We start from the raw sequence: 27,925 nt of genomic DNA on the forward strand, positions 1-27,925 counted from the left end.
CCCGGCCTGGGAACTAACTCTGCTGTGGGTCTACCTTTTAAACGTATTAAGAATCTGTTGGCTCTTAATACATTTAAAAGGCTAAAGCGCAGCAGAAGGGACCCAGCATGAGCCTGGGACAGCTGATTCCTGGCTCACACAGGCTCCCTGCCACCCCGCTCTTAATACATCTCAATAGGCTCAGTAGGCTCTTAATACATTTAAAAGGCTAGTGTGCAGCGGGGGGGAGGGACCCAGCATGAGCTGGGAATCAGCTGTCCCACTCGTACTGGGCCCCCCCCCCTCCATTGCGCTTCAGATTTTTAAATGTGTTAAGAGCCAGAAGGATCTTAGTACATTTAAAAAGCAGAGGCAGCATCTAGGACTGGGTGCAAGCCAAGAATCAGCTTATTCCCAGCTTATGCCTGATCCCACTACCCCCCTGCCTCCCCAGTCACCCACAGAGCTGGTGCTAGGGATAACCGATTTTTAAACTGGCTCCCACTATCCCCCTTGTTGCCTCTGATAGAGGCAGCAAGGGGGGGGGGGGAGTGACTAGTTGAGGGACTAGTAGCTTACATTCCTAACAGAGATAACCAAAGAATGCTAGGGAATAAGGATAGTGTCGCAAAGCTCAATCATCATGAAGCAGTTTGTGCATTGTGTGATGTTGTATAGAAGGAATAATAACTAGCTGTACACTAATGTATCAACACTATCCTATCTCTACTGTTACAATCACTAATGTATCACCATTATAGCACAATTGCACTGATATAAAGTATGTCATATAAAGTATAAACAGAAAAGTTATGATTAAAATTTTTTTCAGTTATTTTTGGTAAAAGTCATGAACAGATCGGAGGCAATAACAATAATTCACAGGATCCCATGACCTGTCCATGACTTTACTAAAAATAACCAGGAGACCAGGCAAGGTAGGCGGGAGTAATTACAACTGGATTCCCATACTGGAGGAGGAGGATTCACAGGTCAAGCCTTCTCACCATGGAAAGCACAGCCCCTGCTCCAGAGCTGGCCGCAGCAGTGGGGCATGGGCATACAGTCCTGGGTCCAACTCCAGTCACTAGCACACAGCATTGGCCATAACTGGGGGAAGGGAACATGGCTCTGGAAAACCATACAGCAGTAGTGCACAACACCCGCTGTAGTCCTTGCTACACAGCAGAGAGATGTACAGTTCTCGGTGGAGGTTGCAGGGTGCACAATCCTGTTTCCAGCCCCAACTGCTGGACAGGGAAGCATAGCTCCAACTCTGTCTGTGGGGCACAGGTGCACAGTTCCATCTCCAGCCTCTGCTTCAGCTGCTGGCTTCAGCTGTCAAAGTTGTTACAGAGGTCCAGAAAAGTCATTGAATCCATGACTGACATGACCTCTGTGACAAAATCATAGCCTTAGTTATGATTTGCTAAGTACAATAATCCTGTTTATATGCTTTATCGTCTTTGTATCTGAAGTTATGAATACTGGTATGTATTTGTACCTCAAACAAGTGTTGTCTTCCTGAGTGATACCCATGCAACAGTCTTATATAAGGATTAGACAGCCATGAGTTAATTGGCAATTGAAGAGTTTGAACATACACAATGAGCTTTTTCCTGAAGATGTGTCACAAAATACTGAAGTAATGGCTGGCCAGAGACTCATCATGGCTTGGAGGACATGTAGAGAGGATATGTGATCTAAGACTCAATCACTTGCCAGCAATTTTCCCTTTCTACGCACATGGGCTGAACGTATAAATGGAGACCAATATAATGTTTGTCTTCATCATCTGCTTCACATCTCTGTACTGAATTTCTAACAAGGAAGCTTTGAACAAAGGGACTGAATGACTATAACCAGTCTAGGCAATCAAGACCATTTTTTTACAAGCTAGGAGATTTATGTCATTGCTATGATCCTGCTCTGCAGTCTCTGGAAATCAACTGTAATGTACATGATTTTTTGACATTCAATAATCCTTTTCTTTTGGTGTTATTAAGCTTTAAGTTTTAGTTACTAAAAGATGGCTCCAAACATGATTTTTGTGCAAGATCTCCATTATATATTAACCAAGTGAAGTGGCTGGTCCGTTGGGATCAGAAAAGCTTTACATAAGAATAATCTAGTTTTCAGAAGCCACTCATAAATCCAGTTGCTTGGGTAGTAAACCAGCGATTGGAATGCAGTTATGACTTCTTGTTCTCATATTTCCAGTATGGAAATACAGACGTTCACATTTGTAACTGACTTGGTAAAATCTAATGATTAAAATATTCACCAACCTAGGATGCATCTGTTCTATTTCTCAACAGCGTGTCCTGAATTTGATATTCTTAGTGGTGATCCAATTAGTCATGGTGACACACTACTAACTATATTTATTACTATGTGTTGTAACTGCCACACTGATATTTCAAAGCTGTCTTTTATGGGCTGCAACCCCTATGACTTAAAAGCCCCCTGCAGCTGCACCTTTGCCTGAACAAGTGCTGTGGAGCACAGACATGCTTCCTCAATATCAACATCCTCAAATAACCCACTCAAATTTTCATACATGGAAATCAGGCCTTGAAAGACCTGCCACACTGAAAATTTTGTATGTGACTGGTGTCATTTGATTAGGGCATAAAAAAGCTTAGCTCAATTCCATGAACCATCTTTATTTAAACTCTAAGGCTATGTCTATACTGGCCCCTTCTTCGGAATAGCCATGCTAATTTAGAACTTTGGAATAGGGAAATGCGCGGGGGATTTAAATATCCCCCGCGGGATTTAAATAAACATGGCCGCCGCTTTTTTTCCGGCTTGTGGAAAAGCCGGAAAAGAGCGTCCAGACTGGCACGATCCTCCGGAATAAAGCCCTATTCCGGAGGATCTCTTATTCCTACTTTCAAGTAGGAATAAGAGATCCTCCGGAATAGGGCTTTATTGAAAGTAGGAATAAGAAATCCTCCGGAATAGGGCTTTATTCCGGAGGATCGCGCCAGTCTGGATGCTCTTTTCTGGCTTTTCCCCAAGCCGGAAAAAAAGCAGCGGCCATGTTTATTTAAATCCCGCGGGGGATATTTAAATCCCCCGCGCATTTCCGTATTCCAAAGTTCTAAATTAGCATGGCTATTCCAAAGAAGGTGCCAGTGTAGACACAGCCTATGGCTATGTCTACACTGGCGGGTTGTTGTGCCAGAAATATGCAAATGAGGCTAAACGTGGAATATCTTAAATTTAAATTAAATTTTATTTTTTTTTAAATTAATGGAGATTGCCTATCTCCTAGAACTGGAAGGGTCCTTGAAAGGTCATCAAGTCCAGTCCCCTGCCTCCACAGCAGGACCAAGTACCATCCCTGACAAATTTTTGACCCAAATCCCTAAATGGCCTCCACAAGGATTGAATTCACAACCTTGGGTTTAGCAGGCCACTGCTCAAACCACTGAGCTATCCCTACCCCTACTAAGCCTCATTTGCATACCTAATGAGCTGCCATTTTTGCAGCAGAGGCTCTTGTGCCAGAAGGAGTGTCTACACTGCCCCTTCTTGTGCAAGAAAAACCCTCTTGCGCAATACCCTTATTCCTGAAAATAATCAGTGAAGCAGCATTGCACAAGAGGGTTTTTCTTGCGCAAGAAAGCTATGTCTACACTGGTGGCTTCTTGCAATTGAGGCGAAGCATGGAATATCACCAAGCCTCATTTGCATACCTAATGAGCTGCCATTTTTTCAAAAGAAGCTCTTGTGCCATAAGTAGCTGTCTACACTGCCCCTTCTTCTGCAAGAAAACCCCTCTTGCGCAATGCCGCTACACCGATTATTTTCAGGAATAATGGCATTGCGCAAGAAGGGGAAGTGTAGAGATCTCCTTTTGGCGCAAGAGCTTCTTTTGCAAAAATGGTAGCTCATTAGGTATGCAAATGAGGCTCAGCAGTATTCCATGCTTAGACTCATTTGCATATTTCTCGTGCAAAAAGCCGGAAGTGTAGATGTAGCCTAAGGCTTCATCTACACTGCCAGATCTTCTGGCAAAAAATATGCTAATACAGGATTTATTTGCATGAGTCATGATCTCATTAGCATATTTTCTGGTTTCTTTTTGTGCAAGGGGCATGGGGGTTTTGCACAAAAATACCCTACCCACACTGCTTGCGCAAAAAGAAACAGCAGAAAATATGCTAATGAAATCGCAACTCATGCAAATGAGTCCCATATTAACATATTTTTTGCTGGAAGATCTCTCAGTGTAAATGAAGCCTAAGGCTGTGTCTAGACTGGCATGATTTTGTGGAAATACTTTTAACGGAAAAGTTTTTCCGTTAAAGTATTTCTGCAAAAGCGCATCTAGATTGGCAAGTGCCTTTGCGCAAAAGATTTGCTTTTGCGCAAAAGCATCCAGTCTAGACGTGGCCAGTCTAGACGTGATTTTGCGCAAGAAAGCCTCGATCGCCATTTTAGCCATTGGGGCTTTTTTGCACAAAACAGTTCTTCCCTGTCTACACTGGCCCTCTTGCGCAAGTATTCTTCTGCAAGAGGGCTTTTTCCCGAGCGGGAGCGTAAAAGTATATGCGCAAGAAGCACTGATTTTGTACATTACAAAGTCAGTGCTCTTGCGCAAATTCAAGCGGCCAGTGTAGACAGCTGGCAAGTTTTTGCCCAAAAGATCTCCATTACAGCTGCTTTTGCACAAAATCTTGCCAGTCTAGACGAACCCTAAGGCTGTCTACACTGGCCGCTTGAATTTCCGCAAGAACACTGACTTCCTACTGTCTGAAATCAGTGCTTCTTGCGGAAGTACTATGATGCTCCTGTTCCGGCAACAGCACGACCAAGTGGTTTTTACCCATGAAAGCTTATGCCCAAATAATTTCAGAGGGGTAGCAGAGTTAGTCTGGAACAGGAAAAATTAAAAAAAACAAAAACAAACCACCAATCACGGCTCTTCCCCTTCCCGTCTTTATTCGTGGCTCTGGACTTCTCATACTCCTGTCATGTGAAGAAGTGGGCTGCACCCACGAAAGGTCATGATTCCAGCTTCATGTTTTGTTAGTCTTTACTAGACTATTTGTTGTTTTTTAAGTTTTTCCAAATAATTCCGTTAGTCTGTAAGGGGACCCAGGACTCCCCGGGTTTGGGCTTTACTCTGTGACGCCCGTTGCAGCGCCACCAGAGCCTCACAACACAGGGCGACACTGACCCGCACGCAGCAGCCGCACAAAGAAACACCAATTGCATCACGCTGCAGCTTGGGGGGCGGGCAAGGATCAGGTTCCTCAGGGTGTTTCCCGTTAGCGCCCCTCAAGAGAGAAAACGGTCTAAAACGCACCCGTGGGCCCCGCCCTGTACCCGGCCGGGAAGGGCGCGAGACGGGTAATCCCTGACGTCCCCCCACCTGAGGAAAGCGCCGCTATCCGCGGGCGCTGCCATGGAGAGGAGGCGGAGTTTGTACCGCCAGGGCTGCGGCCGCTCGCGGAGGCTTGTGGGTAACGGAAGGAGCGGCTCGCTGCCTCAGCCTGGCTGACCCCGGGAGCCGCACGACCGCCCCAGCGCTGCGAATCGCTCTTCCCGCCCAGCCCACGCCGCTCTGGGGAGCGGATCGCGGCGCGGCCGGGCCCCGCCCGCTCCTCCCAGAGGTGTGGCGGGGGGCGGCGCCTTGGTCGGACGTGGACTCGCCGCGCCAGGTGGGCGGTGGCCTGTGAGCAGCATCGCAGGCGGCGAGGGGCCTGACGTCGCGCAAGACCCCGGCCGCGGGGCGGAGAGGGGCCGAGCTAACATGGCCTCCCCCGCCGAGGGGAAGAGCCTGCAGCCGCTGCACCCGGACGCGCTGCAGGTGAGTGAGGGCGGGAGGCGACTGGTGGCTGCGCGGGGAAACCCCGAAAGGCTTTAAATCCCCCGCCCTTCCCAGGCGCCCCAGCCGCTCCCCGCCCCCTGAGCACACAGCGAGAGAGGGGGGCAGCTGCGATGAATGGCGATGTCAGGCGTTCTCCGCGCGCCGTCCGCGATTCCCCCCCCCACACACGCCCCCTGGCAAAGGGAAGATGCTTCTCTCCGGCGTGCGGCTTGAATGGTATAAATGGGTAGGCGGCTACGCTCTGCCAGCCGCTGAGGGCTCTGCGGGCACCGTGATGGTTGCTGCTGCTGCTGCTGCGAAACAGCTTCTTTCTCTCGGGGCTTGTTCTCTGGTTATGCAGCGCACATGACGGTGTAGTGGGTTACCCGGGAGTGTGATTTAAAAACAAAATCTGTTCGTGCGGGAATACAAAATGTGTGTACGCTGATTTTTTTTTTTTCAAATCCTAAAACTTGGTCTAGATTTGACTCGACAGCGTTTTTTTTCTGACTGTCGCTGGTCGTAAAGCTGGAAATTGTATCTGTTTCACTGGGGAAACTTTCTGTTTTGTGGCATTGCTTAAAAAGAAGTAGTAAGAAAAAGAGGGAGGTGGGCCAGGATCATTATTGCTAGTCTGTTCAAAAAACATCCATGGCTAATGTAAATACAGGTGCTAGCCTCGCCTGCTGTCCTAAAAGTTGCAGTAAAGCTATTTGTATTGTAATTATATCTACCTGTATTTTAAACTATATAATCTGTGCAATGGGACTTCAAAAAGTGGAGCGAGATAATCAAGTCATCCATTAATACTTACTATGCAATGTCTGTATGAGGAGCAAATCCTTTGCTCAGCTAAGGAGGAACATTCTCTGTGCCATCTGAGTTCTTCATAACTTCTCCCTGGATGGGTCAATCAGTCTGTTATCATTTCTGATTTCTGCTATTGAGAGAGTTGAGTGTGGGGGGTGTTTTCACTACTGACCTCTTCCACAAATCTTTGTATTAATCCTGTTTGGTTTATGTGCCGGCATCTGCTGTGGTTGGGAAAGGTTTGAGCTAGAGCACAGTGAAAACTAACCCAGTTGTCTGTTTCACTGCTACCTACATAGGTTTCAGACGCAGCAGGGAAAAAATTAACAAGATTTTCCCCTGGTTACACTTCTGCAAAGCTATTAACAGTAGGAAGACTACTGAAACTATCTGAAGACTTAAGATAACTTATGTAATCATCCCCCTAGGAAAGCTTCCTGTTTTCCATATGTATATTTTATGTCCTGTACTTATCATTATTGTTTTGTGTTTTAGCCACCAAAAATCAACCTTAATATGGAAGATGAGGCACAACTTGTGACAATGAGAAGTAAGTTCCTGAACTTTACACTTAGAAACTTTTATTTTTTTTCAAGGTTTATGAGTTTGGAGGAGGTGTTTGAACAAACAGCAGCTCTCCTCACAAACTTACTTCATATATTACCCAAAGAATACCAGGCATTATTATACATACTTGTCTTCTAATTTGTTTGTAATCGATATGAAACAGAGGGCTGACATGCAGCAAAATCAGGCAGCTGAGCAAGCAGTAATAATCTGCAACACATTGGTAATTGTTTTTTACTTTCAATCTCCTTATAGTTACAGGGTATAAGTATAGTTAATTGGTCTCATGGAAGATATGCTGGACTGGGGAAGGGGAATGGGGCTACAAGTATGTAGGGCCTAATAGGAAAGATATGACCAGTTATGATGTGCTATAGAACCCCATGTATCTATTCTAAATGGGACTGGGCCATAAGATCAGATAATCAAAACTCTGGATAAACCAGAGAAAAGGAAAATGTTATGCTGCAAGTACTATCTAGCCAGCCATAGGGGAAAGCACCTGTTTCTGGCCTTAAGAGTTCTAGATTTTTTAAAATTTCATTATAGTCTTGGCTTTCACATCATCCCCTGGCCAGGAGTTCCACATGTAGACTGCATTGTGTGAAGTAATGTTTTCTTTTATTTGTTTTAAACTTGTTCGCTGTTTGTTTCATTTTGTGACCTCTAGTCATCACATTACAATAGGGAATAAGGAAGTGTTTTTATTCCTTTTCTCTGCACAATTCATGATTTTATGAATCTTCAAAATGTTCCTCCTAAGTCCTCTCTTTCTCAGGTTGTAAAATCTCAGTCTTAGTAATATTTCTTTTTATGGAAGCTCTTCCATATCCCTAATAATTTTTGTTGCTCTTATCTGTACCTTTTCCAGTGCTAATATATCTTTGAGATGGGGCAGCCAGAACTGCATGAAGTATTTCAGATGTGGGCATACCATGGATTTATATACTGACATTATGACATTTTCTGTTTTACTATCTATCCCTTTACTAATGATTCCCAAAATTCTGTTTACTTTTTTGACTGCTGTTGCACATTGAGTGGATGTTTTAAGAGAAGTATTCACACTGAATCCAAGATCTTTCTTGAGTGATAACAGTTAATTTACACCCTCCATCATTTTGTATGTGTAGTTGAGATTGTTTTCCAGAATGCATTACTTTGCATCAACACTGAATTTCAGTTGTCAGTTTGTTGCCTAGTCAGCTAGTTTTGTGAAATCCCTTGTAATTCTTTGCAGTCTGCTTTGGAGTCAACCATTTTGAGTTATTTTGTGTCATCTGTCAAATTTGCCACCTCACTATTACTCCTTTGTGTGTGTAGATCATTTATGAATATGTTGACCAGCAAATCCCAATACAGAGCCTTGAGGCACAGCACTTTTTGTGTGTCTTCATTGTGGAAACTGACCATTTGTTCCTAACCTTGGTTTCCTATCGTTTAACCATTTCATTTCATTTAATCATTTTACCTATCTTTCATCCATGAGTGAACCTTTCCTCTTAGCCCATGACTGCTTAATTTGCTTAAGAACCTTTAATGGAGGATTTGTCGAAGGTTTTATGGAAATCTATATACACAGTAGTCATTGGATCACCTTTGTCCACATGTTTGCTGACCTCCCCTTCCGAGTGTTCTAATAGACTGATGTGATTTCTCTTTACAAAAGCCATGTTGACTCTTCCCCAACAAATTGTATTCATCTCACAATTCTGTTCTTTACTATAGTTTCTACTGATTTGCCTGATACTGAAGTTGCCTGTAATTGCAAGGATTGTTCCTGGAGTCTTTTTTTTTTTTTTTTTTTTAAATTGGTATCACGTTCGCTATCCTCCAGTCATCTGGTGCAGAAGTTGACTTGAGTGATTGGTTACATACCACAGTTAATAGTTATATAATTTCATATTTGAGTTCCTTCAAAACTCTTGTGTGAATGCCATCTGAATCTGATGGCTTGTTACTGCTTAATTTATCAATTTGTTACCGAACCTCCTATCTTACACATCAGTCTGGGATGATTGCTCAGATTCATCACCTAAAAAGGTGTGGATGAAGACTGATGCAAAGAAATCATTTAGTTTATACACAGTGGCCTTATTTTCTTTGAGTGCTCCTTTAGAACCTTACTTGTCCAGTGGTACCACTGACTGTCTGACAGACTTCCTGCTTCTGGTGTACTTTTATGTATTTTATTTATTTTCTGGTAATTTAGTTTGATGCAGTCACGGGATCTCTGCCATTCTGTTATAAGGTACACAACCTTACAGGAAAGTAATGAGTAAAATACTGTGAAGAAGTCATGCAAACTACAGACACAGGTGTCTCATTAATACTGGAACATTTCCATTAAAAATCTTAATTTATTAAGTCAGATTTGGAGCAAGCATAGTCTTAACAGAATCAAGGTCAGAAATTGGTAGTTTAATAGTAAAAAATTAAGGAATATGAGAGACAAATTCTGTTATGAGTTACATGCCATGCAACTCAACTGAAGTCATTTGGCTTTGATGAATTTGGCCCATAGTTTTTTTTTGTTTTGTTTTAATGAAAATTCAGGTGCTCTTAGGCAGTGAAAACCAAAATGGAGTATGCCCTTTACTGGTACAATATTTGAAGCTTCTGAGCCATAGAGAGGACCAGGAAGAGAGCTTCCCCCTACAAATTAGCAGCACTTTTTTTAGTTTTCATATAGAAAAGAAAGAATGTTCTGTTGAATAAGATAGGAGTTCTCTGTGGTCAATGTCTAAATTATCCTCTTCTTTCTGAAAGGGTTCAAAAACAGCTGGAGTTATTTTTTTTTTAAGATTTTTGTTCCAGATGTCTTGATTAAATGAAATGGAAGAGCAAATTTGCCAGCAATTGAATTTCTCAGAAGTAAATTGTGGTGGTTGATATTCGTATAATTACAGCTGTTTGAAAACTGGGTGGCCTCATTTACTTTTTATTTTGTGAACTTGTTAAATGGCCCCCATGTGCAGACATAATAAACAGCTTTTAATTTTGTTTTATTTGGTAAGTGAGGAACCAGATGTCATAGATAAGTGGCATTCAGACACAGTCTTTAACCTCTTAGTTACAGGATTGTAATTAGCAACAGCACTATTTTTAAACAGAAAATATCATGATGGCTCTCTAGTAGCCTACCAATTTATAAAATTGTGTCCACATCACAATTGATATGCTTGTTGGAAGTCCAATGTCAAGAATTTAAAATGCATGGAGAGATCTTTTAACTTTCTAGATAGAACTTCCTCAAATTAAGTCTTATTGGATAGATGGCTTTCTTTACACCTTGTACTGATTATAGAACAAAGCTTCAACCTCCTGTGCTAATATAACACTTTCTATAAACACAGTATATTTGAACATATGACCATGCTTTGAACAGATCTGCCTGCGTTAATACTAAATGATACAATGTCAAACCTTTACAGAAACTCTGAAAGTCACAAAGCCTCGTTTTGATGCATCCCTGGTTTACTTGACCCGAAAATTCATGGATCTTGTCAAAATTGCTCCAGATGGTGTTCTTGATTTGAATGAAGTAGCAACAACTCTAGGGGTACGAAAACGAAGAGTATATGACATCACCAATGTATTGGATGGAATCCACCTAATTAAGAAAAGATCTAAGAATCTTATCCAGTGGGTGTGAGTTGGCTTTGAAAATTTCTAACTTGCATTTGCAAAAATAGTTTGGATACTTTGAGAAATGTAGTTTTATTTAATTGTGAATCTGTTTTAGTTTCTGTAGTGTTTTCCATTAACTATCATAAATTCAATTTACAGCCTGTTAATTGTACTGTATAGATAATAGTCTGCAATTATAGGCTGCCTTTGTTAACTTTCTAGTGTCCGAAAATGAAGCAATTTTGAAGATTTTGTTTAACTGGCCAAAAATGGTAGTTTATAACCAAAAGCTTTCAATTCTTTAACTACACTTTTTTTAAAAAAGTTAGAAAATGTTTAAGTATTTTTATTCTACTAAACCCTGCATTTATAAATGTAAGCTACCTTCTTGATAATGTTAATATTCTTTTAGAGGATCTGATCTCGATCAGGTTGCTGGAAAGGCAACACAACAGCAAAGGCTTAGAGATGAACTTTCTGATCTTTCAACAATGGAAGAAGCTCTGGATGAATTAATTAAGGACTGTGCTCACCAATTGTTTGACTTAACAGATGACAAAGAAAACACAAAATATCCTTTTAATTGCTTCACAACTGACTTTGGCTAGTTGCACTTAGACCTGGCCTAAATGCTTACAGGCTACGCTAAAGGGGATGGTCCAATTCAGATATACAACTCGCTCCATGCTAATTACATAGCTGGAGTCAATGTACCTTGATTCAAGCTTCCACCTTGTTCCCACAGCAGGAAGCTGATGGAAGCAAATGCTTCTGTCAGTTTCCCTTATGAGCCGGAGTACCTGGTGAAAATGGGGGCACCCTATGAATTTGATTGACCTTACTAGACCTGCTAAATTCAACTCTGGTAGATTGAGCGTGGCAGTGGTGATCTTCCTCCAAGTGAAGACATGGCTTGAGTGAGGGCAAGTTTAGAATGGCAAGGAACAGGTGAAATTTGTTGCTTTCTTCCCATGCTTTGTACATGGCAAGTAATAAAGTACTTGGAATTACTGTCCAAAAGAGACTTAAATTTGCAGGCATATGCCTATTTCATTAAACAGCAGAATATCAAAGTTAAAGGAACACAGTTTCTGTAATAATTATGAATATTTACATATCATAATCATAAGGGAGGAATAGTTCAGTGGTTTGAGCATTGGCCTCCTAAACCCAAGGTTGTGAGTTCAATCCTTGAAGGGGCCATTTAAGGATCTGGGGTAAATCTGTCAGGGATGGTACTTGGTCCTGCCGTGATGGCAGGTGATGGCAGGGGACTGGACTCGATGACCCTCTCAAGGTCCCTTCCAGTTCTGAGAAATAGGATAGGTAGTAGTCTTATCTCATAGGTAAGCTTTAATGAATGAAAACTAGTTCTGTAATTGAGATGAGTTAAATACCAAACACAAACACTGGGAATATGATTTAAGATTCCTCATTCTGTGCTTGCCTCTAGGCAGAGGGCTAACTAGAATAATATTCCTGTGCTTAAAGAAATTCATTTTCAGATAGTGATCAGTGAAATCTGTCCATTCCGTGAAAGTTATCAAATTAATTGTATCTCATGTTAACAGCCATGCCTCCTTAAAACAATTAACTTTATAGAATCCTTGACTAATGTATACACTAGCTTATGTGACATACCAAGATATTCATAGCATTAAGGCCTTCCAAGAACAGATTGTTATGGCGATCAAAGCTCCAGAGGAAACAAAACTAGAAGTGCCAGCTCCTAAAGAAGTAAGTATTCCTTTTCACTACTATAAGGCAACTACACTTTTAGATTAAGAGCAATAGTTCTTGTACTGAGAGTCGCAGTCCTGTTTTATGGGGTCGCTAAGGCTGGCTTAAGACTTGCTGGAGTCTAGGGCTGAAACCTGAACCCTACCACCGGGGGACCAGTGTTCCTTCTAACACATGGGTTCCCAAACTGGGGGGCATGAAGAACCTCTGGGTGGGGGGGTGGGGAGGCGAGGAGACCCAGGCGCGCACACACCCCGTCAATCCCATCCCAAGTTTTGCTGCTATTTTTTTTTGCGGGGGGGGGGGGGGGGCCATGAGGGTTTCTCAAAAATCAAAAAGGGGGCATGATGCTGAAAAGTTTGGGAACCACTGTTCTAACGTATTAAAACAAGACACCTGTGTCTAATTACTGTGAAGTACCCTTAATGACCACAAAGGTGATGTACAAAGGTAGGGAATTAGCTTTCTTCCACTAGAGTAGAAGCCAACAAATGTAGACGGATGCATGTTTCAAAGAGCTTGCCTTGCAAATAAGGTTTCATCCTACAAAACTAGCATCGTACCTAGTACTTGCTACTTTTGACTCATAAGAGCCAGAACTGTACCATATAGCAAAGATCTGGCCTTAATGCAATACAGTTTACCATGTATTAATTAGTAACACAAGATTTTAAAAAATCATTAAGAACAGAGTTTGATATCTGTAACACTCCAAAAATATTCTGTTAAAAGAATATTTTTCTTTCCTTTCTTAAGCCATTAACACCTATGTAAACTTTGTTTGAAATGTAATCATGCAAATGTCCTCCTGGCACCCCCCCTTCCCCCATTCAGCCTTCCTTTTTCCCATCCTTCCAACCCAGACAGATACACAGTACTACAGCAAGTGAGTCAGGAGACCCCAAACAAACTGCCCCCTTTTTCCCCTTCACTGCACAGATGCCAGCACCCAACCATCCCCTCTTTTCCCCCACCGAGCCCAGGCAGTCAGCCCCTTACCTCCCCGATCCCGGGCCAGGAGGGTTGAAGAGACTGCTGGGTTTCTGTCTGTCTGTCTCTCCTTGGGCAGATGGGACTCTCCACACTACCCCAATGACTTCCTCCCCAGCCAATTAATTAATTACTAACTCATCCCAACCATTTATTCCCTCCTTATCTTGCCTGTTTATCTCACCTGCTTATCTGCTATGGGAGCTCTTCAGTTCAAGCAGCGCAGCTCTGTTTAGCAGCTGCTTAGCTAGACACCCTGCCTCCTGCCAATCAGCTGAGCTCCCTACCTATGTGGGAACTTTGAACTTCTGAGCAGAGCTCAGAAAATAGCTATATGGTCAAGCAGCTTAGAGGAACCTTAGCCCTGAACAGGTTACAGCCCAGGTTACAGGCAGGACCCAGGTTATAGGGACGGTGGGGCTTTGGCTCTGCCCATCCACACTTAGGGCAGCGGAGGCTTGGCTTCCTCTCCTGAAGTCATGTAGTTACTTCTGTTCTGAGAATGGGGTCACAGTGCAATGAAGTTTGAGAATCCCTGAATTAGTTTGTAAGAACAGTTGGTTTTCACTCTAGTTAGTTATTTTTTACACACCAATTAATATTGGTATTATGTAATATTGGAATTCATATCGGATGCATTTCATAAAACAAATCTGCCTGCTCTAATTTTTGGTGTAAAAGTGTGTGGGGTAGTGTTTTACTTAGATTAGGAAAATACTAATCATAGATTACCACTTTGCTTTTGCTGGGGATGAGGGAACATCTGTAACTGATGCCCATGCTACTTCAGTTTGGAGTTAGAATATATTTTGAGTTTGAGAGGGAATTGAAGAAATAAGCTTATACAGTACTTTACATGATTTAGTATAAACTGCCAAGTATAAATAGATTGTAGGCAAGTGAAATCATTTAGAGTAAGGAGAGCCGTATTACAGTTACTAGTGAAGAGTACCTTACTGTTCTGTTATGTAGGAAGCCAGACTAGATCAAACATTTTTTCTCATGACCCAGTTGTAGAAAATTGTTGATGCCTGCAACGCACCATATTTTGAATAGAGTGTGGGCTCTGGGGTAGGGTGGAGAATAAGAGCTTTGGGGCATAGGAAAGGGCACCATTTTTGGGGGAGGTTCAGGGCAGGGGCAGGAGGGGTTTACCTTTAGGTCCTGGTCAGCGATGCAGCGGGGGTTGCTGAGGCAGGTTTCCTGCCTCTTAGCACTGCAGACCATGCTGCACCCCAGAAGCAGCCTGCGGCAGTGTCCTAGCCAATGGGAGTGTGAAGCTAGTGCTCAGGGTAAGATCTGGGGGGGTGGAGCCCTGTGTGCTCTCCTTCCCACCCCCCACCTAGGAGCAGAGCCTGCTGAGCAGTTTATGGTGCCAGGATAGGCAGGTAGCCTGCCTTAGCACCCCCCACTAGTTACCTGATCACCCTGAAGCAATGAGATCCAGTGCCTGACATTCCACAACCCAGTACTGTGGCGTGGGGAACCTGGATACAGCCCTTCAGACTCAGGTGAATCCTCCAGCATGAAGAATGGCCATATTGGGTGAGATGAAAGGTCCATCTAGTCCAGTATCCTGTCTTCCAACATAGGCCAATACCAGATGCCCCAGAGGGAGTGAACAGAAACAGGTAATCAAGTGATCCCTTTCCTGTCATCCATTTCCAGCCCCTAACAAACAGAGGCTAGGGATACCATTACTACCCATTTTGGCTAATAAGCATTGATGGACCTAACCTTCATGAATTTATCTAGTTCTTTTTTGAATCTCGTTTAAAGTCTTGGTCTTCACAACCTCCTCTGGCAAGGAGTTCCACAGATTGACTGTGTGCTGCATGAACAAAAACTTCCTTTTGTTTGTTTTTAAACCTGCTACCTATTAATTTCATTTGGAGACCTCTAGTTCTTGTATTATAGGAATGAGCAGGGCTTGACAAATAATGCAATCTACTCACCTATGGCAAGTAGATTACAGCCCGGAAGAGCCAGGTTCGGGCGATTTGCGCATGCACAGATCGCCAGACAGCGTGGCTGGCGAGTGGGGCTCGCTGCAGTTTGGCAAGCCCTGGGAATGAGTAAATGTTTTTTTATTCACTTTCTCCATATCTGTCATAGTTTTACAGGCCCCTATCATATCCCCACTGTCTCCTCTTTTCTAAGCTGAAAAGTCTTAGTTTTTAATCTCTCTTCATATGGCACCCGTTCTAAACCCCTAATCATTTTTGTTGCCCTTTTCTGAACCTTTTCCAATGCCAATATATGTTTTTTGAGATGAGGTGATCACATCTGTAAGCAGTATTCAAGATTTGGGCGTACCATGGATAGAAAATTGGGGAGCCCGTGCCGGCACTCCGGTCCTCTTGCTGCTCCACTGTGGGCTGGAGCGCACACAATCTACTAGTCTAGGCTCCACCTGATGTGGAATGTGGGACGTGTCTTTCTCTTTCTCAGTTGGGACCATGTTAATGAGGGTTGTTTGTTTGTTTGTTTTTTCTCACTTGTGTGCAGCCCCTGACTGATTTTTCTGTGGGACAGTGGCCCCCAATCCCAAAAAAGGTTCCCCATGCCTGCAGTACAGGATCACGACCCTAAGTTTGAAAACCACCAGACTAAATGATCAAAATGGTCCTTTCTGGCATAAAAATACTATGCATTTATATGACATCTTAGTCTAACAGTCTCAAGACTTGGCATTTTATTTTTGCTATAAATTGCAAAAATATTGTGGCTTTTGCATTTGTGTATTTGCTGAGGTGTTCATGTTGATTTGATCTAAATTTTGTGTTCTGAATAGAATAGACTATATGCAAGATGCACCTGTTTTTAAACGTGAAAAGAGGTAAAAAATTATTTAAAGCCAATCGAAGAAAGGAAATGTAAGAAGCAGAACATAAAAGATATACACAAAACTAAGTTTTAATGATTAAGGTTGCAAAATCAAGCACTTAAAGATGATTTTTTTTAAGCTTAAGATTCCTTGTACAGCTTGAGTTTGTTCCCCTTGTGCATAAGCACTATTATCTTTTAATTATATGGTCACATACTGTTTTTCTCTATAGTGTATCTACTTCAGCCAGTGCAAAGAATAGATGGTATTCATTTAAACCTTGCTCTGTAAACAGAATTATTAATTTTTGTGGGTTTTTCTGGGGTGCTTATTGTTAATGTGTCTGAATGCTTCACAAATTAATTTATTTTCACAACACACCTTGAGATGAGAAGGTAGTATTAATAAGGGTGTTAAAATTTAGTTAAGTAAATGTGTAACCACTGCAAGTATCAGCAGTTACACGCTGCAGGCTCTAGAGTATAAAACTTAAATAAGCTTATACTGCAGAGCCTACAGCAAAGCCTCCCTGGAAGCTGGGCAGAGAAGCCTCCACCCCAGGAGTCAGGCTGGCAGCCCTAATCTGCCCAGCTTCTGTAGATAAGGATTTGATGCCCTGCCTGGGAGCTGGCTGAATGTAACTGACACCATTAACTGCTTATCAGTTAAACGGTTAGTCGGTTACACTCTAACTTCCCTACTTATTAACATCCCCTATTTTACAGATGGAAAGCTGAGGCACGGAGATTGTTTACAAGCGTACACTAATGTTGAATTTGAGACTCCTAGGATAAGACTTTTCAGAGTACTTAGCATTATACAGCTCTTTATATGTTCAAAGCACAGCTCCTGTTGGCTTTGGTTGCAGCTGTGAGTATGCAGCAATTAAGAAAATCAGATGTAGAATGTCAAGTCAGGCAATCAAAAAAGAGAAACACACAATTAGTGACAGTCTCTGACAAGCTTGGGCTTCAACTTCTGAAAGAACATGCTGTTTTGGCTATATTAATAATTTCTGGCAATGCATTTTCCCGTGCTTTCATTCTTGGAAACGGCTGTAAACTGAATTGGCTGAAGTTTTCCAAAATGATTCCTCCTGAGGCAGGTGCCTAATGTGAGCATTTTCTGCCTGTGTTGCAGTTTTATAAGCAACTGAAAACAGAGGTGTATAATGGAAAGTTTCAGGCAACTTAAAAGGTGCTACCAGCTCAGATACTATATTTCTAAATAATTGTACATCATACTGTAAATTGTTCTTCATATTTGATTTTTTTTCTATTACAATACACTTTTTTCTTCTTTTTGGGGAAAAACAATATTTCTAGAACTTGTTTCTCTGAATGTCTTGAGGTTATTCGGTGTTCCCTTTTTAAGTTCTTGAAAATCCATTACATTGCTGATATTACCTACTGCAGGGTGTTGATACTGCAATTTATGAAATGTTTTGCCCTATTGATTGTGCTATCAGTAAAACTTGTGCCAATGCTGATTGACAATTGAATATCTCAAAACACATTGACCTTTAAACTCATCACTTTTGCTACCTCTGTTCATAAGTGTGGTAAAATTCAGTCATTTATTAAGATAGGCTGTTGAAAATGACCAACTGAAAAAAGTAGTTCTTCATATTGGAAGAACTTTCATCAAAACAAAACCATTCTAGAGCACAGACTTAAGCTATTTAAATGCACTATTTAATGGATGTTATTTAGTATGGCAACTTCATAGGTAATCATACTAAATTATCAAGAACAAAGGAACCTTTAAAATGACTTGCAGTCTGAAGTTAAAATGTCGCTCCTATATCTTGGCCTGTTTTTGAATGTTACATTTCATTTTTACTTCAAATATTTTGCATATATTTTATTTGGCTTAATATATATATGTTTCTGATTTTTATATAAAATATGTCTTGCAGGATTGTATAGAAGTACGTATAAAGAGCACAAAGGGACCCATTGATGTATATTTATGTGAAGTGGAGCAAGATAACCTAGGTGCCAAAACGTTTGAAGATATGGATACCCTGACATCAGAAACTAAATGAGCAGAGCCTCTTGATGAAGGTATGTGAGATTTAAATGAAAGAATGGTATTTATCAGTATAAGACAAATCACAGTGAAATATGTATTAAATCGTTATTGACAAACTGAATTGGATAAACACTTTTATACGCTCTGAAACTCCTCTACCATTATGGCCCCACCTTCCATTCATAAGCAATCACATATGCTCTGACACTAGCAGCGCCAGTGCAGATACAGACCATCACATCAATCTTTACAGTACCGCTGTCTCTTACCACACAAGGATCTAGCCCTTGCTTTGGTACCTGGAACTCAGTTTTCAATACCAATGGTACCCCGATCCATCTAGGTCTGAGTCAGCTGCCTGGAGTGCCCAGTACAGACAGTGATTATTGATAGTGTGGAGAAGGAATGACCTCCTTTTTCCTTCATTACAGGAGAAATGTGGTGTGGAGCTATTTCCAGGTCTCCACCAATGGCAATGTCTGCTGCATGGCCCTGCTGGGACCCATGTCATATTACAGAGCACAAAACCCCATGATTTGTAAACCTCCTTTATCTTGTGCCCAACCACCATCTGAATCCCAAAAAGATGACTTGGGGATGCTCTGGAAGGGGGACCCTGTGCTACTCACATTTAGTCTCATCCCTGGATGAGACTATCATGCTTCCATGACTGGGGATTTTAAGTCCTTTCAGGAGAGTAGCAGATTCCCTGGACATCTCTATGGAGGAATTACTAGGGACTCAGCATAAATTGATAGACATACTGCAAACGTCACCCTCCACAAAGATTGCTCTGCTAATTAACCCTGATATTATGAACTTGACAAAAGTAATAAGGCAGTAAGCCAAAGTAATGAGGCAGCCACTAGCCACCATTCTGCCCTCTTCCACATGGGTGAACAGAAAGTATTTCCAGCTCAAAAAGATCATGGAAACAACACTTCAAAGTGGTAATATTGGTGACTATAATTCCAGCATTACAAAAAGGAAATGGGCTGGATGTATATTTCCATGTTACAATCCACTCTATACCCAGGACATTCCTCAGCTTCACCCTGCAAAATAATCAGCATCAATACCAGGTACTACCTATTGACCTAGTCATAGGACCATCAATTTTTTTCACCTCCATAGTCCAAGATTATGATATTCCCATGCCTGGATGATTGTATCATAAGAGTATCATCTCTACAGAAGGCGCTAAGAGCTACCAACCTCACAGTAAATGTACTTGCCGTGTTAGAATTCCACATAAATTACCAAAAGCAAATCTGACCCGCCAACCCAACAATTAAAACTTAGAGGCTACGTCTACACTGGCCCATAGGGTCTCATCTTGACTGTCTGCAAGTAAAACCAAAACTTTCCCAACTCTGCTTTTTACATCCTAATCCAGTCGATAATAACCATCATACACCATCCACAGGTTTCAGCCAGACAATGCTTGTAACTCTTCAGATATATGGCCACAACCATGTTCGTATTAAAACATGCCAGGCTACATATGCAATGTCTACAAAGATGGCTTTAAACTTGTTATGTACCTCACGTTACTCCCTGAAAAAAAATTCTCAGCAAGGTCAAGCACTCCCTTCAGTGGGTGGCTTCAGCTGCAAAAGGTATGCCTCAAATCATGTGGTCGGTATCAAGCAGCGTGTCCCAAAGGGCTGCTTTTGTTCAACATCTTTATTAATGACCTGGATGAGTGGATGGATTGCACCCTCATCAAGTTCACAGATGACACTAAGCTCAGGGGAGAGGTAGATACTTTAGAAGGTAGGGATAGGGTCCAGAGTGACCTAGACAAATTAGAGGCTTGGCCAAAAGAAATTTGATGAGGTTCAATGAGGACAAGTGCAGAGATCTGCACTAAGGATGGAAGAATCTCAAGCACTATTACAGGCTGGGAACCAACTGGCTAAGCAGCAGTTTGGCAGAAGACCTGGAGTTTACAGTGGATGAGAAGCTGGATATGAGTTAACAGTGTGCCCTTGCAGTCAAGAAAGCTAATGGCACATTAGGGTGCATTAGTAGGATCATTGCCAGCAGATCTAGGGAAGTGATTGTTCCTCTTTATTTGGCACTAGTGAGACCACATCTGGAGTCCAATTCTGGGGTCCCATTACAGAAAGAATGTAAACATAAGAACGGCCATACTGGGTCATACTAAAGGTCCATTTAGCCCAGCATCCTGTCTGCTGACAGTGGGCAATACCACATGCCCCAGAAGGAGGGAACACAACAGGTAATCATCATGTGATTCCCTCTCCTGTCACCTACTTCCAGACACAGCTAGGGACACCATTCCTACCCTTCCTGGCTAATAGCCATTGATGGACTTAACCTCTGTGAATTTATCTAGCTTTTTTTTTTAAACCCTGTTAAAGTCCTAGCCTTCACAATACTCTCTGAAAAGGAGTTCCATAGGTTGACTATGCACTGACTGGAGAGAAACTTCTTTTTGTTTGTTTTAAACCTGCTGCCTATTAATATAATTTGCTGACCCCTAGTTCTCATATTGTGGGGAAAAAGTAAATAACTTTTCTTATTCACTTTTTCCACACCAATCCTGATTTTACAGATCTCTATCATACACCCCCTTAGTCTCCTCTTTTTTAAACTTAAAAAGACTTGGACTTTTCATCTTTCTTCATATGGGACCCATTCAAAACCCCAATCATTTTTGTCGCCCTTTTCTGAAATTTTTCCAATGCTAAGGGTGTGGATGCATTGGAGGGCAACAAAAATGATTAGGGGGCTGGAACACATGAGTTAATCAGCTAATCGAATAGTCAGTAAGGAGTGCCCCACCCTCCCCTTCTCAGCTGCGCCTCTTCTTTTTAAATGTAGCAAGAGCCGCAAGCATCTCTTTTTACATTTCAAAGGCAGAGGCACAGCAGTTGGACCAGCTCTAGTGGGGACTGCTTCAGTCCCCACTCAGACCGTTCCCCCTGCGCCTCTGCCTCCCCTGCCACCGCCCTGTGGAGATGGTGCTGGGGAGAACTGGCTTTTAAGCCAGCTCCTCCCAGCACCAGCTTCTGCCCTGTTCCTTGCTGCCTCTGACACAGAGGCATCAAAGAGTGGGGAAAGCAACTAGTCGACTTGACTACTCGATAAGCCTAGGCTTATCAAGTAGCAGACTAGTTGTTTACATCCCTGCTCACCTGGTGCAGTAACTGAAGTTGTCCCTTTGGATGCTCCATGACTCCATCCTCTCCTCTGCTTCAGAGGGAAAAGTAACATGCTCATTGTAGAGAAGGAACTGAGGAATGGTTGTCTGCATGCAACAGTTAATCCGGGGATGAGCTAGATATGGCCTGCTAGCCAAATCCAGTTCACCAAGCATCCGGATCCAGCCCATGCGCCACCCTGATGGGACCCTGACACACGGAGCAGCCAGCCACTTCAGAGCAGCCCCACACAGTTACCTTCTGTGGCTTTCTGCTTTGGACACCTTTGGGAAGGAGAGGATTTGCTTGCTGCCCCTCGCTCCCCTCCCCCAGCAGAATCTCTCAGCTCCCATTGACTGAAAACTGGCTAATTGGAGCATAGAGATTTTTGCTGGGAGGTAGGGGGTAGTAAAGCTTCCCCTTGCCCCAGGCACCCCGAACAAAGAGCTTCAGGGAGCAGCTAGCCAATTTAAGCAGCCTGAGATTGTGGGCAGGCAGGGGGCCTGCCTCAGGGTCTACCAGGGCTGCTGCCTGGGAGCCACTTAAGCTCTGGCTGGGAGGTGCTTACCTGCCACAGGCAACCCAGCTCCTCCCTCTCCCCAGTTCTCTATCCCAGGCCAGCATCTCTTCTGCTCCAGGTCATCACCTAAACTAGTGTTTCTTAAACTGTGTTGCATGGGACACGGGTGTGTCGTGAAGAACAGAGTTCAAAATGGCCACCCTTAAAGGGATAGGCGACTTTTTTCCCCCTCAATTATCCCCTCAACCCTATTTTTATTTTTGCTCAATAACTTTTCCCTGGCCCCTCTCTTTGTTGGGGGAGGGGGGGCGGGGGGGGGAGTCCTTGGTGTGCTTCATTTAAAAAAAAAAAAAGTATTGTTTGGTGTTCCTCCATCTTAAAAAGTTTAAGAAACACTGACCTAAGCCCTCTGCCACCCCTCTCCTGCAGGTTACAACTGCCTCCCAGAACTTGCTGCTCCTCCTGTTTGCAAATTTGGCACACATTCATTAGTTTTGTCCCAAAAAAAGCCTTGGGTTAGATTTGCAAAGGAACTTCGGTCCCATTCAGAAAACATCTAGCAGTGGAATCCCCTTATAACATTTAGCCCAGTGCTTAGGGCACATAACAGCATTGTGGAGGACCTAGGTTCAGTTATTTCTACTGCTTGACATGGAGCAGGGATTTGGATTGCGTCCACTACCTTAAAGAATCATGCCTTAACTGCCAAACTATAAAGTGTTCTGAGGCAAGTCTCTTAATTTTTGCTGAAGCCGTTCTACTTATGTATAAAATACTTGAGTATTTGAACCAGAGTGAAAGTGTACATAGCCTGGTGATGAGAGGCTTCTCCTCCTCCTCCTCCTCCTCCTCCTCCTCCTCCTCTTCTTCTTGATGTTTAGTGAATCTAGCACTTTAATATGCTGGAAACCAAACATTTTGGGTCACACATGTTTTGTTCATCCCAGAATGGACTTCTTGATTTGCTGAAACTTTTTAAAATCTTTGGATTCATTTTGATTCAAACGACTTATATACATAACTCTGGCTGAACTGAAAAAAATCAATTTGCTTTGTTCTACTTGTTATATATACATTTTTTTACTTTGTGTAAGACTCTCTTTTATAATCTGGTGCCCAGCTGTTCTGAAATTAGAATCTTACACAGGTTGCAAAACAGGAAAACTTGACAACTAACCTAAAAGCTCACTTCCAAGTAAGAGCTGATTCTTCTGTTGTCATCAGAAGAGATGCAAGTTGATTACCAGTCATAGATACAGGTCATTGCTGTCAGGAAGCAAACAAAGCAGGATATGTAGTTTGATGGACACTGAGGTAGTAGTTAAGGCATCTTATTTTTGGCAATGCTATTTGAAAAGTCGTAGTTGCCCTTTTCCCTGATACACATCTTTTGTGTTTGTGCCAGTTGTGGAATAGTAGCGTGATGATGTGATGATCAGTTTCTGACCGTCTTTATATTGGTATAATCCTAGCACAGTAGTTAGCTATTTCCTTATAAAGTATCTCCTGTGTTTAAAGGCGCTAATCCTAAACAAGTGAGTTGTTAGCTCTTTCCAAAAGTCAGTTTAAAGAGATCATGGGTTGGTTAACTTGTAATATGTAGTTATAGAAAGTTAACTGCTTTCTATAGGACGTGAAAATATTTTTAAAAATAAAGGACTCCAGGATTTCTGTAACTATGGTGGGTGTAAAACTGAAGATGATTTGTTCCTGTTTACTTGGCACAGCAATACTCCATAAAATTGCTAGTCCAATTTTTTTTTTAAAGTGAGATTCTCAGGATTCTAAAATGCACATCTTTCAACCCAGGGTGGATAAAAATCAATGATTTTTTTAAAAAAAATTAGATGATTTTTATTTAAATTTGATTTTTTATTTAAAATCAATAAAATACTAATTTTTAAATTTAAAAATGTTACAATTAAATCTTATAACAAACATACTATTCCTACTCTTAATATGTAAAAATGAATTACAGGCAGTCCCCGGGTTACGTACAAGATAGGGACTGTAGGTTTGTTCTTAAGTTGAATCTGTATGTAAGTCGGAACTGGCGTCCAGATTGAGCCGCTGCTGAAACTGACCGCCAGTTCTGACTTACATACAGATTCAACTTAAGAACCCCAAGCGTCCCCAAGTCAGCCGCTGCTGAAACTGATCAGCGGCTGATTCCAGGAAGCCCGGGGCAGAGCAACTCTGTCTCGGGCTTCCTGTAGTCAGCCGCTGATCAGTTTCAGCAGCGGCTGACTTGGGGATGCCTGGGGCAGAGCAGCTGGGGTGCTGCTGGGTTGGTCCAGTAGCGCCGCTCCTCGATGCTACTGGAGCAACCCAGCAGCACACCAGCTGCTCTGCCCCAGGCGTCCTGATTCAGCCGCTGCTGAAACTGACCAGCAGCGGCTGAATCAGGACGCCTGGGGCAGAGCAGCTGGGGTGCTGCCGGGTTGGTCCAGTAGTGCCCAGAGCGGCGCTGCGGGACCAACAGGCAGCGCCCCTGCTGCTCTGCCCCAGGGTCCACAACAAAAGCCTGGTCTGCTGGGGGGGAGGGGGAGGGCGGGCAGCACACTAGCTGCTCTGGCAAAGCCTCAGAGGCGCGGGACCCCGCCGCGGCTGCGGCTTTGCTCCCGGTGCCCCTGGTCTGCTGGAGACTGTCCCCAGCAGACCAGGGGCACCGGGAGCAGCTTTTCTCGTCCCGGAGGTTGAGGTGGCGGGACCGCTGCCTGCGAGCTCCGGGGCGAGAGAGCCCCGTTCGTAAGTGCGGATCCGACATAAGTCGGATCCGCGTAAGTCGGGGACTGCCTGTAATGGCTCTAGTCTGTCTAGCAGCCTAACAGCCAGCTCTTGCTTCTAGAAAGTTCTAGGGTTTCAATTTGTTAGTCTGAGAAACATGTGCAAAGACAAACAGAGACAGGATAGGATAATTTCTTGTTCTGTGCTTATGTGGTGGTGAACCTAGGCCAAACTGGCAGAGTTATTTAAGACATTGTTTAAAGACAGATAATATACAGAAAAGGATGGAGGCAGCTTACAAAGGAACATAGGAGTGGACTGGAAGGAGAAGGGAAAACATTCAGTGTGCACATGCATCTTCCTATATTCCCCTACACTTTTGCCACAGAAAAACTGTCAAGGCTTGTGGGTGTAAGAGAGACCCCCATCTGGGAATATTTTAATTAAGTTCTTTCCCTAGGTAAAAAAGGAAAACATGTCAGATGTAAGTAGAGCAAGACGATGATGATGCAGGGTCTAGCTGCAAGAATATTATAAGGAAAACTGCTTATTGGGAGAAAATGATGTGAATATGTCTGAAGAACAATTGCAATGCACCATTCTTCAAGACACTGTCTATGCCTTTTAGTACAAGTGTGATTTAACAAGTAAATTCCCAAGCTATTTGCTATGTTGGAAGTTGCTAGGGGGGAAAAAAACTTAGGTAATTTTTATGGCTTGTTTAATTAGTTAACTAGGTTTAGAATCTGTCACCCAAATATACAGTACTAAAAGCTGCAGTAAGAAATCTAGAGTTGACAGTTGGCACTGTGTGCCATTTTCTTATTATATATTACAAAATACATGCCTCTTATTTTGGAACACCACACTCTCAGCCCATAATGGTGATGTCATAAGTCTGATTCCCTATTTTACTTCAGCATAACTCAGCTTTTCCAAAGGAACCCCAACCTATACTTGTTTTCACTGGGGCTTATTCCAAAATTCAGTGCACTCTTAAGTACAATCAGACTTAACTTTTTGCTAATTTGGAATCAGAGCTGCATCACAATGACAGTGCAAGTGGGAAAGAAAGCTAGTTGTATGGTGCTCTTAAGACTTCTACATGTCATGTTTTAAGGACTTGTCTGTTTATTTCATATAAATATGAATGTTCCCTGAAAGATAATAAATGTTTTGGTTATCTTTTCTTTACTTCCCTTTTAGATTGAGATTTTGAATCAATTTAAAAGATGAAGAACCATTGGAATGCCAAGTCCTGTACAGATTATGAATATATGCACTGCAGAATTCCCTAAGAAAGACACTTGGAACTATGAACATGCTCAACTTTATAATTCTCTGAAATGTTTTTCAAACTTAAAATGGCAATAATTCAGTTGAGTGCTTTCACACAATTGTCTTCAGTTGCTTCTGTCCAAAAGAAGGCAATGTGAGGAGCCATTTTTAGAAGCATTTTCCTATACACTTGTGCATAATCTGCAGTGTTTTGAGGGACATGGCCTTGTTTTACTGTTTTTTTTAAATTAAATGTGAGTGATAGTAAATGTGGACAAGAAACTATTTCAAAAAATGAAGATTCTTTAAAGCTGCATCTGGGAACAAAACATCAAAACTTGGTCCTGTGAGACTATAGATAGTAAAGAAATGCACTTTTAATTCTGAAGCTGGAGTTTCACTAAACAGGACTGTTAAATATAATGTAAGAATCCAGAACTGGAGTATTGCAGGGCTTTTCTTACCCATGAGGAATATAAGACAAGTAAACATCATGAAAAATTAAAGCTATGACTTACACTGTGCAGATGCTGATTACTACATCCAACTCAGCAAGTAACAATGGTGTGAACAATGAAGTTAAAAACAGTGGCCTCTATGTAAATATTTGTATCATGTATAGATTAACAAAATGAATTGCACTTCTGCCTTTGTACAGCAAAAACTGAAATAAACTTGTAAATATGAAAAGTGATCAGTCTAACGGTGTTTAATTGGACTTCACTTGGCTTTCCCTTTCAACAGTAGAAATTAATTAGGTGACTTATGAACAGTATGAAACTTATGTAAAACTATTATTTGTAAATTAGACAAGCATAATATATTGAAACATTTTCATTTACAAGCACTCCAACTCCTAAAACTAAATGTTATAGTATTGAGGGATCTTGACAGCACTATGTACCCAGTTATCAATGTGTAAATCTGTTATTAATGGTTGCTACCTATGTCTTGAACTTAACTGCAACACAGTGCTTTGAAATAGTAGAGCAGTCTTTTCATAACTTTTACCAAACCTGCCTAATTTGGAACTGTTCTCTCAGCTGTAACTCCAGTTTATCTTTTTTAAAATGTTTAACAATGTATAATGTGTCTTACACTACTGTCCTTCTGGAACTAGTTTTCCAAATGAATTAATTCATCTGGGCTGTTAACGTAAGTGTGGAACACCTTTTTGTTTTGCTATAGTGTAGATTGTGCTTGGATATCAAGATTTTTCTTTAAAATTATGCATGGGCGAAATTAACTATGATAGACTTAGTATAATTTAGAGGAAAATCAAAAAAACTACAACTATGTTCTGACTGAAACATTTTCTTGCAGTTACATCCATTAAAGCCTTTGGTAACTTGAGTCGTTAGATCATCAGAAGTTTTAAATGCTGACGTTCTATATAGTGTTATTTTAAAACAAGTCAGCTTTCATTGTGTTAACAAACAGCACAGAAGATAGCTGACTCAAAATTGCTTCAATGCAACTAAATGAAGACCCCTAATTAGTCAACCAAATATAATTTTGTCCACCGAGAAAAGTATTAAACAGACTAGTACTTGTTTTAGGAAGCGTTCAAATGTTCTGTATCTGATCTAACAAGTTCCATGTCTAAGGGAGGTGGCTTAGTGAATCCCCAACAGAACTTTAGCTTTGTTGAGATTTCATTCTTTCCTATTTCAGCTTCCTTTAAAAGAATGAATTATACCATGGGCTTCAAAAGAAGCATTACTTACGATTCATCAACGGATTAGAGAAATGAAGGTAGACTTGCTGACTAGGTTGTAATACAGATTGCAAAGAAGCTTGTAACGGGTTAGAAGCAAGCAAGCAAGTAC

General features: G+C 42.0%; 2 protein-coding genes across 8 annotated transcripts in view; one reads left to right on the forward strand and one right to left on the reverse strand.

Moving 5' to 3' along the window:
* The window catches only part of GREB1 (growth regulating estrogen receptor binding 1), a 169,665-nt gene extending 164,165 nt beyond the window's left edge, over nt 1–5,500 (reverse strand). For all 6 annotated transcript variants that reach the window (XM_089777049.1, XM_089777051.1, XM_089777050.1 and 3 more), the window contains exon 1: nt 5,366–5,500. The gene's annotated coding sequence lies outside the window, so the exon portion shown is untranslated. The remainder of the gene's footprint in view (nt 1–5,365) is intronic.
* Nucleotides 5,501–5,669: 169 nt separating this feature from the next.
* E2F6 (E2F transcription factor 6) lies at nt 5,670–26,790 on the forward strand. 2 transcript variants are annotated; one of them, XM_075923492.2, is made up of 7 exons: nt 5,670–5,803; nt 7,109–7,163; nt 10,615–10,831; nt 11,223–11,381; nt 12,433–12,547; nt 18,286–18,433; nt 26,025–26,790. In XM_075923492.2, exons 1-6 carry the CDS (start codon nt 5,747–5,749, stop codon nt 18,412–18,414), a joined length of 732 nt encoding a protein of 243 aa, XP_075779607.1. In that variant the 5' UTR covers nt 5,670–5,746; the 3' UTR covers nt 18,415–18,433; nt 26,025–26,790. The 2 variants fall into 2 exon arrangements, with proteins under 2 accessions (XP_075779607.1, XP_075779608.1); XM_075923493.2 differs by having other exon boundaries at nt 10,615–10,825.
* The last annotated feature ends 1,135 nt before the right edge of the window (nt 26,791–27,925 follow it).

The sequence above is a fragment of the Pelodiscus sinensis genome, chromosome 3, assembly GCF_052426305.1.
Source record: "Pelodiscus sinensis isolate ZL-2025 chromosome 3, ASM5242630v1, whole genome shotgun sequence".
Classification (NCBI taxonomy): Eukaryota; Metazoa; Chordata; order Testudines; family Trionychidae; genus Pelodiscus; species Pelodiscus sinensis.

What these genes read in the sequence shown, in the direction of transcription:
- E2F6 (XM_075923492.2), top strand. Translation starts at nt 5,747, where the DNA reads ATGGCCTCCCCCGCCGAGGGGAAGAGCCTGCAGCCGCTGCACCCGGAC. An exon ending in TGCACCCGGACGCGCTGCAG is followed by an intron (nt 5,804 to 7,108) that starts GTGAGTGAGGGC and finishes TTTGTGTTTTAG; the next exon opens with CCACCAAAAATCAACCTTAA. An exon ending in AAGTGCCAGCTCCTAAAGAA is followed by an intron (nt 12,548 to 18,285) that starts GTAAGTATTCCT and finishes TATGTCTTGCAG; the next exon opens with GATTGTATAGAAGTACGTAT.